The 17848-nt window shown below is 44.0% G+C and overlaps 1 protein-coding gene across 1 annotated transcript in view; it reads left to right on the top strand.

The window, feature by feature from the left end:
• Positions 1 to 17848, top strand: part of wnk4a (WNK lysine deficient protein kinase 4a) — a 152083-nt gene that overhangs the window by 117963 nt on the left and 16272 nt on the right. Inside the window, exons 15-18 of the mRNA XM_080455848.1 lie at positions 335 to 535; positions 9959 to 10010; positions 10464 to 10601; positions 16894 to 17573. Coding sequence (XP_080311974.1) covers positions 335 to 535; positions 9959 to 10010; positions 10464 to 10601; positions 16894 to 17573 — 1071 coding nt within the window. The remainder of the gene's footprint in view (positions 1 to 334; positions 536 to 9958; positions 10011 to 10463; positions 10602 to 16893; positions 17574 to 17848) is intronic.

The following is a 17848-nucleotide window of genomic DNA, read 5'->3' as shown; positions in this document are numbered from 1 at the left end:
AATAGCCGATCTACAAGCTCACAATGCGTCGCTATGCGACGCATTGTGAGCTTGTAGATCTGCTATTCTCAAAATACTTTAATACATTTGAAATCTTGAAATGGGACATTCTGCATGATGAGTACTTTTACTTTCGGTACTTTAAGTAGATTTTTATACCAATACTTATGTACTTTTACTCAAGTAAAGTTTTAATCCCAGACTTTTTCTTGTAAAAGAGACTGTTTCTACATTGCAGTATTGATACTTTTACTTAAGTACTTTTCCCACCACTGGTGTATATATATATATGTATGTATAGTGAATGTGACTGAGGGTCTGTATGGCGTTCCAGGTTCACAACGAGTTCATCCTGCCGTCGGAGAAGGAGGGCTTCATCCACCGTATGGGTGACATCATCAAGCGGGCGGAGGCTCTGATGGCGAAGGAGGATTCGCTCCATCTCGCTGCCGCTGCCGCTGCCGCCGCCGCCGCGCTCCACGACCCCCTGCGGCCGCCCTTCCACAACTGTGTGACCTCGCTGTCCGCCTCGCAGGTGAGAAACGTCACAGCACACACGCCACTGTCACGCTCTGATGCAGGGCTCCATGGTCCACTGGTGCTCTGTGAAATGATTTTTCTCCCCGTTTTCTCCCCAATTTAGTCGTTATGCCAATTAACTCATTCAGTGCCACTGACGTCTTTGACGTGTTTTGGTGTTTTCAGTGTTTTTTCCACAGATTTTTTTTTCCCACAGTGATCTACAAGCTCATAGCGCGGCACCGAGTGCCGCGCTATGAGCTTGTAGATCTGCTATTTTTGAAAGATTCTTGAAAATGTGTGCAAATCTTTGAATATATTTATTTTTTAAAGAGAACATTTTTAACTCAAATCTTTGCTTCTGGGGGTCCCTGGCACAGAACATTTTCAGATCTGTAAATGTACATCAAATTAGGGGTCCTTGGCATGAAAAAGGTTGTAAATCACTGTTGTATACGCGGAGAAGAGCCGTCAGTCAGGATGGGGGTCCCGACCTGGCTCACGATCAGTTGAAACCCCCCCCCCCCTCTCTAATGCAGTGGTTCTCAAAGAGGGGTCCAGGGTGTATTTCTGTAAGCTCGGGTCCCGAGCGAGACGCCAAAATGTATCTTTGTGGTCCTTGGTTTGGGAATCACTGATCTACATTGTTGTCGCGTGAGAAAGAAGAGATGCAGGGTGACGTTATGACCTGGTTGACCCACCACTGCCTTTCCCTTAGTTTTCCCACAGCGGTGTCAGTCTGTCTGACGCTTTTAACCACTTGAACCCTAGTGTCCTCATTCTGGGGGAAAACATGCACCAAAAACAGACAATATTTTTCAGCGAAGATATTTGGTGTAGAGCGGGAAAAAAGGAGTTGGCCTAGTATAGAGCCCTGGGGGACACCGGTCAATATTGTGTTTAACCCATTAACACATTGAATGCCAATCGCGTAGATCTACGCGAACCTATTTAAAGCCGCAGCGTGCCAATCGCGTAGATCTACGCGAACCGCCGATTCCCATTGAAATTTCCCCAGGTGCACTTTCCGAATTTTTTTGATCCGTTTCCGGTTTGAAGACAGGAAACGGAATTATTCGGGTTCCGTTTTTTTCGATCGTATCCGCTTCCTGTCTGGGATCCTGTTTAAAACTCGATTTTCTCGGTTGTTGTTTTTCTCCTCGCTGATCACTGTTTAGCGTTGATCCGCTGTATCTTCAAGATGGCGGCTCGGATTTGGAAACTATTTTCGCTGGCCGTTTCTCACAGATCCGCTGTGTGTTTAGAACCAAATGAACGCGCACTTTTAACTTATTTAGCGAGGTCTGTGGCGACATGAAAAAAACAAAAAAACAACAATAAAACGCTGGCACTGGTGAGTACATTATGATATTAACCTCTGGCATGGAATGTGTTAAGACCCAGGACGCATCTGTGTCATTTTACATTTCTTTGGCTTTTAAAAAATAGCAGATATACAAGCCCATAGCGCGGCACCGAGTGCCGCGCTATGAGCTTGTAGATCTGCTATTTTTTTTTTTAAATCATGAACATTTGTGCAAATCTGAATATATATATATATTTTAAAGTGAATAATTTTTTACTCAAATCTTTGTTTCTGGGGGGGTCCCTGGAACATTGTGAGATGGGGGTTCACGGCCAAATACATAAAATTTTTGGGGCCCTTGACATGGCATTTATTATAGCAACATATGTTTTTTTTTAAAACACTCGGTGCCGGGCTATGAACTTGTAGATCTGCTATTTTTGAATAGACAAAGAAATCAAAAAATGACACAGTATGTGTTCCCGGTCTTGGCCTAGTATAGAGCCCTGGGGGACACCGTTCAGTATTGGGTTTAAGTCAGGGGTCTTCAACGTTTTTCAGTTCTTAGCTGAGAGAGAGATGAAGAAGGGTCCCCCACTACACATGATCTTTTCTGTTAACTCTCTCAGTGCCACACAACGAGATATCCAGAGTTTTTTCTGAATGCCCTCAGTGCCAGAACGAAAAATCCAGAGTAAAAAAAAATATATATATATATATATATTATCATTTTTTTTGGAAAAAAATGTTCAGAACCCAAGATATCATCATCTGAAGATTTGCAGCTCCATCCACTCCTTGTTTAACTTATAACTGAAAAAGGCTGTATCTCGCTTCCTAAGCACTTTTTTTTTACTTAACTCTCTCAGTGCCACGCCCCGACATATCCCGAGTTTTTCCCGAGTACCCTCAGTGCCAGCACGAGAAATCCAGAGTTTTTACTTTTGACTGTGGTCGCGTTATTCTGTTTATTTTTCATGATCACTTTCGCTTCCTGACTCCTTCAGACTCACCCGGAACTGGATGTAAAAAAAAAAAATCATTTCCGGGTCACGTTGTTTTTCTCCGGTGATTTTCGGCCAGAATAGGGAAAGTCACGGTTTTTCACACGGTATAAAAAGCGAACGGAGAGGTCCACGTCTACTCTCTTTGGTCTGGGTGACGATCAGTCATCGTAGTCGTGTATCGCATCGTAATTTAGCGCGATCAACGATTGTCGAAAATGTCAACATCCGGTTCTGACCGGATATGACGTGAGCCTGTTTGGGAGGGGGCGAGTGAGCCAGCGAGATCATCAATGTGTCGATTTGTTGCTCTCTACTGGTAGAACTGTATTATGGGTTTAAAACCCCAATCAGATCATTTATTTGAATGAAAAATTACAAAATTACAAAATTAAAAAAAAGTACTTTATGAAAATACTCTTGGCACTGAAAGAGTTAAAAATGAGTATGAACATATTTTTTGATTTCATTGGCACTGAGAGAGTTAATATGTTGGATTCATGTTCATGTGTATTTTCATTTAACCAGTGAAACCCCCCCTCAATACGTATCACACAAAGAGTTGGTGCCCACTCCCCTATAGTAACTCTGAGGACCCCCTAGGGGTCCTGGACCCCCTGTTGAAGACCCATGGTTTAAGTGGTTAAAGTCATACTTGTCCACTTTTTGTTTTTGATATAGCAGAAATCAGGGACGTGCAGAAGGATTTGGAGAGGCAGGGGCTGGAATTTGAAAAGGGCACCTATTGGATTTTTTTTAAATAAACAATTACCATACTTTTAGGCCCGAAAACCTGACAAATCCGAAGAGGTGTCATTGCGTGCTTAATGTCCTCAAAGTCACGCACCCAACAAGCTTTGAACTGAGCAGATTGGTCCTTCTGTTCCAGAGATAATGGCCAAAACATCTTGAAAACTTTCGCCGGTTTTCGATCGCCGATTTTCGATCGAATTTTGGCCATTGTCGCCCGTTTTTCTTTAATAACACAGGCTAGGAAGGTCGTACGGCGACAAACTAGATACCTGAGTAAAGTTCACTTTGAGCTGCATCCAACACATCCACTGGCATTTCCGTCGGCCTTACCGTTAGGCTGCTAGGGGCAATTGAAATACATTTTTTGTTTATTATTTTTTATTTTTTCAGTCTGGAGAGGGCACTTTTTTAGCGACAGGTAAAAGGGCAGGGGCTCAAGCCCCCTTTCATGTCTATGTGTGCATGTGCATGGCAGAAATGCTAACTTAGGGTGCTAGCAAGTCCCTGAGTGCTTGCTAAAGCCCATATAATACCCAGAAGACGGGCCAAGAGAACCAGCTCCATCCTGTCTTACTATGTTCTTCACCACATCCCAAAGAATATTCTTGCGTCTGGGCTGGAGGTTTTCCCTAGTGGTGGCGTTTCCTGTCTTCACTGAATACAGTGGAAACGGTGGAGGGAAAAAAAACAAAAAGCTGCTGGTTCCACCGCCAACTGCTGTAGAGGTTCTGGAGCAGAGAAGCAGTTTAAACATTGTGTCAAAACGGGTTCAGCTTTAACCCGTTAAAACCAGGAAAGCATCTGTGTCATTTTAGATTTGAGCTCTCTCTATATATATATATATATATATATATATATATATATGTGTGTCACAATGTTTAAAAAATAGCTGATAGTGCGTCGCTTCGTGCTGCGCTATGCAGTGGCGGAGCGTCCCGGTAGGCCAGGTAGGCGGTCGCCTACGGGCCCGGGCCGTCAGATCACATGGACCTTTATTTTATTAGAATTAGACACACTTTGCGTGCTCCGCCTCTCCGCCTCTCTGCGGCCGCCTCTCAGCAACTAACTTTCCCAGAGATTCACCAGCTTACATGGAACTGCAAATATATTCGAGGCAATTCACCCCAATACACTGTCGGAAGCTCACCCTAAACCCTAAAACCCAATTAAAGCACAAAAACGAACAGAATCCGCCCAAAACCCGCACATTTTCGCTCCGCGCGGGCTGGGCACACACACGCACGCGCGCTGCTCACGCGTGCGTGTGTGCGCAGGGGGGCGGGGGGCCATCAGTGTGCCGTGTCTACCGGCCCGGCTTTCAGTTGTTCCGCCACTGGCTCTATGAGCTTTTCGTGAAAATGTGTGCAACTCCTATATTTTAAAGCAAACATTTTTAACCATGGGTCTGCAGCCAAATACATATCATTCTGGTGGTCCTCGACATGAAAAAGTTTGAGCACCACTGATATTACAGCAACATAACTTTTTCAGAAACCAGTTAGCCCCCCCCGTCCCCGTCCTGGTGAAGGTTAAACGTTTAGGCTGTGGTTCACTTGGACAGACTGATGAATCTGTACCTCGTTTAGACCGCAGTGAGGGGGGGGGGGGGGGGGGCCTTGACATGGAAAAGTTTGAGAACAACTGGATTAGAGCACCATCTCCTCAAGCCCCTTCTGAAGACCACCTCAATACAGTATGGACTGTTTGATGTGTGTGTGTGTGTGTGGGGGGGGGGGGGTATGGCAGGAGATCACTAATAAAGAGCAATTAACCCCCTCCCTCAGCCCCCTCCCAGTGACTCAGTCCCTAATGACCCCCCGGGTCTATAATTACCCCTGGTTACCATGGAAACGGATCTGGTGGCTCCGCACCGAGACCTGATTGAAAACAGACTGTGGTGGTGGGGAAGTAACTAAGTACATTTACTCAAGTACTGTTACTTGAGTACTGTTTTGGGGTACTTTTACTTCACATGAGACTGTCCCATTTGTGGATACTGTATGTTTTTACTCCACTAAACATCTCAGAGGAAATTTTTGGACGTTTTATTCCACCTGAATTATTTGACAGCTTTAGTTATTTTGTAGATTTAGATTATTATCACAAAACATGCGTTCATCAGTTTAGCCTTATTTTATAAATAAGACTATATTGGAAAAGAGCCTACAATACAAGCTCACTATGTGAACGTGTAGAGCTGAGATTTTGAAAGGTTTTTGACAATGTTTGAAAACTTTTGACAACAACCTGTGAAAAGGGACATTCTGCATAATGAATCAAAATGTGAATACCGGACTTCAACTTGTAATAGAGTACAGTATGTCTACATTGTGGTATTATTACTTTTACTTAAGTAAAAGAAGAGTGCTTCTTCAATCACTGCCACCCCCCCCCCCCCCCCCCACCACCATGGCTAGGTTCCATAGCTATTTGCAACCGCTGTCCGCCCGCAAGCTAGTTAATCCTGGAACAAGGCAGAGCTAAAGCTGCTCCTGCTGAGAGGTTTCTATTCTGAGAGGAGAGAGAGAGAGAGAGAGAGAGAGAGAGAGAGCATTGTTTAGACGGGGGTCTCATCATGGAGACCACCAGGATAAACAAACCCATGCTGGTCTATAGCTGTCAGTGGCTTTTCCTCTGACCGCCACGTTATAGACCTGAAATGTACGCTGTAGCCCCCCCCCCCCGGGTTCTGTCTCTCCCTAGGGGGCTGCCAGTTAAGAGCACTGGTTCTAAAACTTCTTCATGTCAAGGACCCCCAAATTGATATGTATTTGGCTGCGGACCTCCATCCCCAAATTATTCCAAGGTTTTTATAAAGCAGATCTATAAGATCACAATGCACCGCAGTGCGACACGTTGTGAGCTTGTAGATCCGCTATGTTTGAACATCAAGTAATTTAGCTGCCTGGGGAGTGGGGACCCCCTGGAACCCTGTCTAGGACCCCACTTTGAGACAGACAAGAGTCTTGACAGGTGGGCTTAGTACAGAGCCCTGGGGCACACCGGTCAACTAAGTGTAGGATTCAAAGGAGAGAAGAAAAGAATACTTGATGAATTAGAAAAAAACAACAACAAGGGACGACGATTCACAACAGCAAAACTATATCAAAAATGTGCTTATAAACTCTGACACAGCTCTCAGAGAATAGTCCAAATGTCTTCTATCCAGTCGTATCGTCATTACTTCAAAAACACAGTTTTTTTCCTGAATATTTGTCTATTTTAAATACATCCAAACTAAATAATCTCTCGCACGAACGAGTCGACGCTCATCCCTGCTGTTGAAATGAATTTAAAAGTAAAGTACAGTCAAAAGTTAGGTTTTCTGTTTAAAAATAGAGGTGTTTTTGAAGTAAGACACTTGAATTATTCTCTGAGAGCAGTGTTGGAGTTTATCAACATATTTTTTTATATAGTTTTGCTGTTGTTAATCATCATTCACCAAGTATTCTGTACTTTATTCTTTTTTTGGATTCTTCATTCACCATGAAGGAATGCCACAAAAAAATAAATCCTCCATTATATTCAAGGCTTCACGGGGTGAGTAATTGATATAAGAAAAAAAAAAGTCATTTTAGGGGTGAAGTGCACCTTTAGACCAGGCTGTTAACACAGATTACAGTGTTTATAGTGAACAACCAGCAGTAAAGTGAAACCTTAACGGTGATCTGGAACGCTCCATAAAGTCATGGAGTGTTTATTACGGAAACGCTGCGCGCCAAACGACCGCTAACGTCTTGCTAGCATCATCAGTGGCGCTGGATTAAAGGTACAGTCTGCACGTCATAAAAACACATCATCATAGAATCCACAGAGCCCAGAAGCCTGAGTTCAACTCTTGTCGTAGCAGATCTACAAGCTCACAACATGTCGTATTGCGGCACGTTGTGATCTTGTACGTCAGCTATTTTGGGCCGCGGGAAACCGTAATACAACGGCGTATAACTTACAGTACAGTAACTCGCTTAAAGGAACGCTTCACACCCAATATGCCTTTTTCCTATCAATTACCGGATGAAGCCTTGAATTCATGGGTAAATGTAGTTTGTGTCACAAACTTCAACGTGAGCTTACTTCACACACACGTTCCTCTGTCGTCCAGAATGTTCACCCCAAGAGTGTTTTGAATAGTAGTTCAAACCACAAAGTATTCGGATTATATGGAGAGAGTTGATATAAACATATTGTTGTATAGTTTGACTGTCGTTAATCTTGGCCACCTATTTAATTTCAATTCATCAAGTATTTTCTTCTTTTTAGGGATTTGTAATTCACTGTGAAGGAATACGGGACAATCAAACATTATCCACGGGATGTGAAATGTATAGAAAGAAAAGTACTTTTTTAAATGGTGCATTTATAGAGCATCTTTATCCCAGGAGCTTTACATTCACACATTCACACACACACTCTCACACACACACACACACACACACACACACACACACACACACACACACACACACACACACACACACACACACACACACACACACACACACACACACACACACATTCACACACACACATTCACACACACACATTCACACACACACACACACACACACACACACTCACACTCACACACTCACACACTCACACATTCACACATTCACACTCACACACACACACACACACACTCACACACACTCACACACACTCACACACACTCACACACACACATTCACACACACACATTCACACACACACACACATTCATTCACACACACACATTCATTCGCACACACACATTCATTCACACACACACATTCATTCACACACACTCACACACACACACACTCACACACACACACATTCACACATTCACACACACATTCACACACACATTCATTCACACACACATTCATTCACACACACATTCATTCACACACACATTCATTCACACACTCATTCACACACACATTCACACACAGACGGCGGAGGAAACCATGCAAGGCCCCAACCTGCTCATCAGGAGCAGTTAGGGGTTCAGCGTCTTGCTCAAGGACACTTCTACACTAACTCTGGGGGAGCCCGGGATCGAACCGGGAACCTTCCGGTTCCCAAGCGGCCGCTCTAGCTCCTGAGCCACTGCTGCCTATGTGTTCCTTTAAAGGCAGTGGGTTGTGGTTAGATAGCACTAACCTCGTGAACCCTAGTGTCCTTATTCTGGGGGCAAACATGTGGCGAAAACAGGCTTATAGTACGAGCCCGTTGTGAGCTTGTAAATCAGTTGTTTTCGGTAAAGCGTAAACAGGTGGTGACCAAGTACAGAGCCCTGGGAGACACCGCTCAACTGAGCTTGGGGACTTGAATTTATGGATATATGGATATGGATATATAAAAAGTTATTTTTTTGGGTGAAATATCCTTTTAATTAAGTGACCTTTCAGATAGTTTTTGATCCACCTGCTCACGCTCATAATGGAACCATCAACTTCACATCTATCAGTATAATCTGATGAATTCATCTGATCTCAAAGCAAAAGAACTAATCCTTCACATCTGCAAACAGTCACCGCCTGTCTTTCACCCAAACAAGAGATGAGCTCTGTGTGTTTGTGCTCTGATTATGTAATAAACGGAAAACTCCCTCGACCTTGTCACAATTAACCCCTTAAGACCGGGAACACATCTGTGTCATTTTATGTGTATCTATAACCATTATTTTTTATACTTTAGCTATTTTTGAAAAATCTTGAACATTTGTGCAAATCTTTGAATATACCGGTATATGGTTCTTTTTAAACACATTATTTAACTCAAATCTTTGCTTCTGGGGGTCCCTGGAACAACATATTTTGATAGGGATCGGCGGCCAAAAACATATAATTTGGGGGGTCCTTGACACGGAGAAGTTTGAGCACCACTGATATAGAAACAATATTTTTTCAGGAATGAAGACATTTGTTGAGAAATTTGACAGTTACAAAATATATATTCAAAGATTTGCACAAATATTCACGATTTTTCAAATAATAGCAGATCTACATGAGCTTGTAGATCTGCTATTATTTGAATAGCCAAAGAAATCTAAAAATACCACAGATGCGTTCCCGGTCTTAAAGGGTTAAGAGCTTTCTGAGCGAGTCCAAACGTGTGTCATGAATACGGATGCAGATTGTTACCACATGGACGGTCATGAATACGGATGCAGATTGTTAACACATGGACGGTCATGAATACGGATGCAGATTGTTAACACATGGACGGTCATGAATACGGATGCAGATTGTTAACACATGGACGGTCATGAATACGGATGCAGATTGTTAACACATGGACGGTCATGAATACGGATGCAGATTGTTACCACATGGACCATGATGTCTGCATAACGTTTATAATAATAATAACCACATGGATTCTGTTTCAGCCCAATCTGCACAGTCACCTGGCAAGAACCCTGTCCTCCTCTTCTCTGCCTGGTAAGACCACCATCATCATCATCACCATCATCACCATCATCATATATGGTCCATATAGGATCTGAAAAAGTGAAAGTATACAAGCTTTATCTCACGCATCATCTCTTGACAAGTGACACGATAGAAATCTACCTTTTAGCATGTTTTTGTGTCTGTCTGTGTGTGTGTGTGTGTGTGTGTGTCTGTGTGTGTGTGTGTGTGTGTGTGTGTGTGTGTGTGTGTGTGTGTGTAGATGTGCGTGCTTGTGTGTGCGAGTGTGTATTTGTTGTGCACTTTGCTACTGTGGTGGGAAAATGTGTGAGGACCAAAACATGTTTTTTGTTTACACTTATGTAATACACATTTTGAATCTTCTGTGTGTGTGTGTGTGTGTGTGTGTGTGTGTGTGTGTGTGTGTGTGTGTGTGTGTGTGTGTGTGTGTGTGTGTGTGTGTGTGTGTGTGTTGTTTCTCAGACTTAGAGGTGGCGTCGGGCCCCGGTGGCATCGGGCTGCACGGTTGTTCTCCGCTGGCCGCTGGAGACTTGTTCAGTGCAGACGTGACTTCACCTGGGAGACCCCTGATGCGCTCACAGTCTTTCCACAGCGCTCCAGGTAAACAGCCCTCTGGCCCCCCAATCAGGGCCCCCCACCAGACCAGGGCCCCCCACCAGACCAGGGCCCCCCACCAGACCAGGGACCCCCCACAGGACCCCCACCGGGGCTCTGTCCCTCTGGGCATAGAGGCCCCTTCTGGGCTTAGAGGCCCTGCATTATTTACCACAGTGGATCTCAAACCTTTTCATGCCAAGGACCCCCAAAATGATATCTATTTGACTGCAGACCCCCATCTGAAAAGATGTTGTACCAGGGACCCCCAGAAGAGAAGACTTATGTTACAAAAAATTCAAAATTATTCAAAAGTTTTCACACATTTATTTTTAATTTTTCAAAAATCATCAAAAATAGCAGATGTACGAAGTGTATACGTTATATCTATATAATATATATATAAGTGTATACGTTATATCTATATAATATATATATAAGTGTATACGTTATATCTATATAATATATATATAAGTGTATACGTTATATCTATATAATATATATATAAGTGTATACGTTATATCTATATAATATATATATAAGTGTATACGTTATATCCAACGTATAAATGGATAAAGTGGTTGAAATAATTGTGACGCTATATTAACACATTTAGCTGGGGAACCCCCTCAAGGACCCCTGGGGGTCCCCGGACCACACTTTGAGAACCACTGAGGGCACAGAGGCCCTGCATTGTTTACCACTATTCACCATGCAGCAAAAAAAAAAGGAAAAAGAAACATTGCAACAGCTCTTTGGCAGAGAATAAGTCGAAGCGAGGCGGCCGTGTTACGTCGTTAAAACCCACAAACCCCCCCCCTTCCCTCCTTCCCCTACACTCTATCTCTCTCTCTCTCTCTCTGTATTGTCGTTCGCCCTCGCATGGCGCCAACCACTTTCTCCCCAACGCCTCAAAGCCTTGGTCTGTGTCCGCCAGCCTCACAAGCCGGGCCTCTTGGGTAATTACCTCACCTGAAGGGCACTTTCTAGCTTTTTAGACACACACGCACACGCACATGCACACATGCACCCACACCCATACACACACACACACACACACACACACACACACACACACACACACACACACACACACACACACACACACATGCACACGCACACGCACACACGCACACGCACACGCACAGACACACACACAGTGGTGGAAGATGTACTATTTTGTTTTTACTTAAGTAAAAATATCAAATACTGCAATGTATAAATAGTATAAATAGTAAAAGTCCGGAATTCAAAATGTACTTGAGTAAAGGTACAAAAGTATTGGCATCAAAATGTACTCCAAGTACCAAAAGTAAAATAACTCATTATGCAGTATGGCTCAAGTTTTCAAATGTATACAAATCTTTTGAAAATAGCCGATCTACAAGCTCACAATGCGTCGCATCGCGACACATTGTGAGCTTGTAGATCGGCTATTTTCAAATGGCCGAAATGTAGTATAGGGCTGAAGTGAGTAATGTATGTTTTGTAATAATAATCAAAATCTACAAAGTAACTAGTTTTCAAATAATTGTTGTGGAGTAAAAGTACAATATTTGCCTCTGAGTTGTAATGGAGTAAAAGTATTGAAAATTGGAAATACTCCAGTAAAGTAAAAAGAATACCTCAAAACAGTACTTGAGTAAATGTACTTAGTTACTTTACCACTGCACACGCACGCACGCACGCACGCAGGCATTCACAGCATTGTGAATGAGAACTCTGTGAAGCAACGAGAGCAAGTGAGATACTCTGAAACATCTGTTTGCCTCCTGCAGCATTTCCTAGAAAGACTCCACACACACACACACACACACACACACACACACACACACACACACACACACACACACACACACACACACACACACACACACACACACACACACACACACACACACACACACACCACCCCCTGTCAGACATTCGCCTTTCAAGTCACCTAAAGCAGTGGTCCACTAACATGTTCATGTCATAGACCCCCACATTGGTATGTATTTGGCTGTAGACCCCCCCCCCCCCCCCTTTTGAAAAGGAATGTGTACCACTTATATAAGTGAACATTTGATTTGTCAAGCTTTGTATATCTGCTTTTTTTGAATAGCCAAAGTATAAAATATGGTTAAAGTGGTTAAAATGATTGTGACGCTTTATTAACTAATTAATTTGACATGACATCTCCTGCGTCCTCCTGCACCCCCTGGTGGTCATGTGCTGTACAGCAGCTCTCTTGGCTCCTGGCCAGTGAACACGTACCTTTATGAAGTGTTGCTTAACTTGTGTTATTTTTGTTTACATTATGTGTGTTAATGTATGTTTGCATCATCATTGGAAGCAGACAGACGGGGGTCTGGTCGTCAACGCTCTTTCCCCGTCTGCTCTGACAGCATGGATTAAAGTAGGAGTTCACCCAAAAAATGACTTATTTTCTATCTATTACACACCCTATGAAGCCTTGAATTCATGGAGATTTTCTTGTTTTTGACGCATTCCTGAGACCAAAAAAATGTATGACCGGGTGTATTTCCGGTAGGAGACTCAAAGAGTCTACTTTGAGTCTCCTACCAGATACATTAGCATTATGTGACAAAAAATTAAAAAATCTCCATGAATTCAAGGCTTCATGGGGTGTGTTGATAGAAAATAAGTAATTCTTTTGATGAACTACTCCTTTAAAGTTCTCAAGTCGCCCCGACTGATATCCGTCATTTGGATTCCATAGAAGCCTTCATGTCTTCTATGGAAGCATGTAAAAAAAAAAAAAGCCGATCTATAAGCTCGACGCATCGAGAGCTTGTAGATCGACTGTTTTCGGTCATGTTTTTTAACGATTAGAGCATTTTAAAGTGGTCAAACTAGACCTATGTTTTAGAAGCCATCTTCCATGAAACCCTAATGGTCTCTAATGATATTTCATAAAAGCAAAAGTTAAAGCCTCCAATCTGTGTGTAGAAAATCAGGAACGATATTACTAAAACATCATCATTTTACGTATACAGAATTCGGAAACAGCGCTAGTGCATCGCACAATAGGACTCGTCCGCCTCCCCCTGGTCAGCAGGGGCGCCTGATGGAGGGGAAAGGAACTGGTTGGAATAACGTGTTCCTTCCACGCGCTACATCCCCCCCCCCGTCAGGTGATAAGAAGTGGCCTGCCCACTCCTCATGCGTTGAAGGATGAGCATGAGCTCAGTCCGGGGCTCTCCCCAGGCTGGCAGAGGGAGAGTAGCTCACAGGATTACAAGCTTAGGCAATTGGCACCGGGTGAAAAATGGGTAAAAAAAAACAATAGGACTTGGCCATACACGTGGGATTATATTTTTCTTTAATCCATGTGACAGTGACGAGGGCCATGGCTCCCCTCACAGACAGGACGGCCTGGTGGGTTTTGAACTGTAGAGCCATTGTTGAACGTAATGTCACCTCATCAGTGGATGATGGGAGCTCATGGGATATTGGCGTCCTCGACTATTCCCTGAAAGAGACAACCTACAATTCCCGACTTCGTTACACCCACCATAAATCTTGCAGAGCTGCGTATACGTACGTACCGTTACGCACACGTGTTTTTGATTACCTCTCCGTCGACGAAATGTCGCGCGTTAAAAAAGCCAACGCTCGCCCAGTGGTGGAAGAAGTACTCACATACTTTACTTAAGTAAAGTCAAAGTAGCAATACCACAATATAAAAATGCCCTGTTACAAGTAAAAGGCCTGTGTTCAAAATGTTACTTGAGTAAAAGTACAGTATTGGCATCAAAATGTATTTACTAAAATTACTAAAATGTTTGAAACTAGCAGAAACTAGCAGCTCACAACGCGTCGCGATGCGACGCGTTGTGAGCTTGTAGATCGGCTATTTTCAAATAGCCTATGTATAAAATAGGGCTGACGTGGTTAATGCATGTTTCATAATATAGTAATTTATTTCTGCAAAGTAACTAGTAATTAAAGTGGTTAATGTATGTTTTATAATATAATGATTTATATCTGCAAAGTAACTAGTAACTTAAGTTTTCAAATAATTGTAATGGAGTAAAAGTACAATATTATGCCTCTGAGATGTAGTGGAGTAGAAGTAAAAGTATTGAAAATTGGAAATACTCCGGTAAAGTAAAAAAATACCAAAATATTTGACTTAAGTACAGTACTTGAGTAAATGTACTTAGTTACTTTACACCACTGATTACACCCACAATAAATCTTGCAGAACTGCGCACGTACTGTTACGCGCACGTGTTTTCGATTCCTTCGACAAATGTTGCGCGAAAAAAAAACCTCGGCGCATGTGGTTAATGGAGTGTGGCACGCGGAGTCATTACCGACGACAAAACCTCTCCGTTCTCCATGGAAACTCATCTTTTATAAAAACACACAACAGGGATTTTATGCTCTTGAATGACTTATTACTTGGCCGGGGGCGAAAGGAAGAAGTTGAAGTGCGCTCCAAGAAATGTGTGTGTGTGCGGCGAGAGGGAAGGAGAGTGATAGAAGTCCTCTGTCTCGGTCGTCTCTGGCCAATGTTCCGTCCTCACTGTGCCGAGGAAACACACACACCTCTTTGAATGGTCTGACATAAGCCCTTCAATCTGGGAACGCATCTGTGTCATTTTAGATTTATTTGGCTAATCCTGAACATTTTGTGCAAAACACTAACTCAAATCTTTGCTTCTGGGGGGGTCCCTGGAACAACATAGTTTGAGATGGGTGTCCGCGACCAAATACATATCATTTTGGGGGTCCTTTGAGAACCACTGATATTATAGCAACATAAGTTTTTTCAAAAGGATTTAGAAGACATTTGTAGAATCTCCCAGAAGTTAAAATTTGAGTTAAAATATTCGCTTAAAAATATATATTTAAAGATTTGCACAATATCTTCAATATATCAAAAATAGCAGATCTACAAGCTCATAACGCGGCTATGAGCTTGTAGATCTGCTATTTTTGAATAGCCCAAAGACATCTAAAGTGACACAAAATGTGTTCTCGGATTGAATGGGATAAGCAGTGAAACAGGGACACTTGACGAGCCTCTCGTGTAGTTTTTTGTTCTGCGAGATATTTGATCGCTAAAGTTTGGACAAACTCTTATAGAAAGGATTGCTTCAACCTGTGGATTCAAGTATTATGTCCTATCTTAATTAGAGCCCGACAGATCTATAAGCCTGGCTGATATATCACTTTGGCCAATATGTGGGCCATTATTTGCCCTTTTTGACCACATTGGTATCGGCAATTATGCAACCGATGGATGTCCGTTTTCATCCCCATTTTGGGCATTTCATAGGCAAAAGTTTGTAAACATTTTTCAAAGAATTTCAAAAGTTGCTGATCTACAAGCTCACGATGAGTCCCATCTATCAAAACGTTTTATCTATCAAAAAGTGTTTCTCCAAAATCAGGATCGGCATCGTACCCAAAGATGGGTCATGGGTCATGGGTGGGCCTCGAGTCTTAATATGTTGTTAGTCCTCCCAGGATTCCGCCCAGAAAAAGTCCTTGATTCCGTGTCTTAAAAAATTTGGTTGTGTTGTTTTATAGGAGCGTTCCAGCACCACTACCCTGCCTACCCCCCGCCTCAACACCATGACTAATGATGTTAATGACGCTTTTGTACTTGTTTAGATTAGAGCTTCATGCATGTCCTTTTTGTAATTGATCATTTCTCACGAGATAGATATGTGTATAGAAAGACCTAACCAGGGACTGGGGTCGCAAATTAGCCTCGGCTATTAAACCCCACATACAATGCAACGGTTTCATGTTTTATAACTTGATACATTGTTTTTAGTATTGTCCCTGTCAAATAAACATATAAATACAAATACATGTTAACACAATGTTAATGATTTAAATGATGTTGTGTTGTGTTGCAGGGCCGTTCCAGCACCACTACCCTGCCTCCCTCCTACCCCAACACCAACACCCTGACTAACTATACTAATTGTGTTAACCCATTGATACCTGGAACGCATCTGTGTCACTTTTAGATTTCTTTAGGCTATTCAAAAATAGCAGATCTGATCTACAAGCTCATAGCGCGGCACCGAGTGCCGCGCTACGAGCTTGTAGATCTGCTATTTTTGAAAAATCGTGAAAATTATTTTTTTACATTTTTTTCCGAAAAACTGTTAGGATTTAGAAAATGTTTAGAAGCGGCCTCAGGTCTTAATGTGTTAATGATGTGTTGTGTTGCAGGGCCGTTCCAGCACCACTACCCTGCCTCCCTCCTACCCCAACACCAACACCCTAACTAACTATACTAATTGTGTTAAATGATGTGTTTGTGTTGCAGGGCCGTTCCAGCACCACTACCACCACCACTACCCCGCCTCTCTGCTGCCCCAGCACAAACACCACAACTACCACCTGCCCCCCTTCATGGGGGGTCCGACGCACTTCCCCTTCCCGCAGTACCCGGCCCCCCCCGGCTCCCCCACGTTGAGCCACGCCCCCCTGACGCGCGTGGCCAGCAACCCCGTCTTCCCCACCTCCCCCCCGTCTCCGTGCCCGGGGTCCCCCGGGCCCCTGGAGACCCTCGAGGGACCCCCGATGCACCAGCAGCAGCAGCACCAGCAGCAGCCCCCCCCCGCCAACATGTGGCCCCAGCACACGCAGCCCCTCTTCTCCCTGGCCAACGTCATCTCCATGGCCATGAGCATGGCCCAGTCCTTCATCCCCCCGGGGCCCGGGGGGCCGCTGCCCGGGCCCCTCATGGCGGCCCCTCAGCCCGGGTACCCCGGGTCGGCGTACCCCCCCGCCCACTACCACCAGAGCCCGCCCATGGAGGTCCCCTCCTATCACGGAGGAGGAGGAGGAGCTCCGCCCGGCCAACACGACTACTACTACTACCCCACCGCTGACAGCCCGTCCCAGATGGAGGGGGTCTACCCTCAGGACGGGGGGGGTCCCCACAGCTGGGGGTCCCAGCTGACCCCGTCCACGTTGTCTCCCACGCAGTCCACCCCCCCAGAGGTACGTAAGGCCGGTCATATACTGTCATCATGTGTGGGGGCGCGGTTGGCGCAGTCGGTAGCGCCGTTGCCTCACAGCTAGAAGGTCTGGGTTCGATTCCCGCCAGGGAAGGTGTTGGCACTGGGGGGCGTGTCCTCTTCTGTGCCCATACCCTAGGTGGGGTTGGCCTACTCTGTGTGGAGTTTGTATGTTCTCCACGTGTCTCCTAGGGTAGGTAAAAACACCAAAAACATGCAGTAATCCTCGTCTCTATAGAGCATCGCAGTTCCCGCCCA

This window comes from Gymnoscopelus braueri (genome assembly GCF_963280865.1).
Source record: "Gymnoscopelus braueri genome assembly, chromosome: 17".
Lineage (NCBI taxonomy): Eukaryota > Metazoa > Chordata > Actinopteri > Myctophiformes > Myctophidae > Gymnoscopelus > Gymnoscopelus braueri.
Note: the sequence above shows the minus strand (reverse complement) of the source record. Positions and strands in the feature narration are given on the sequence as shown.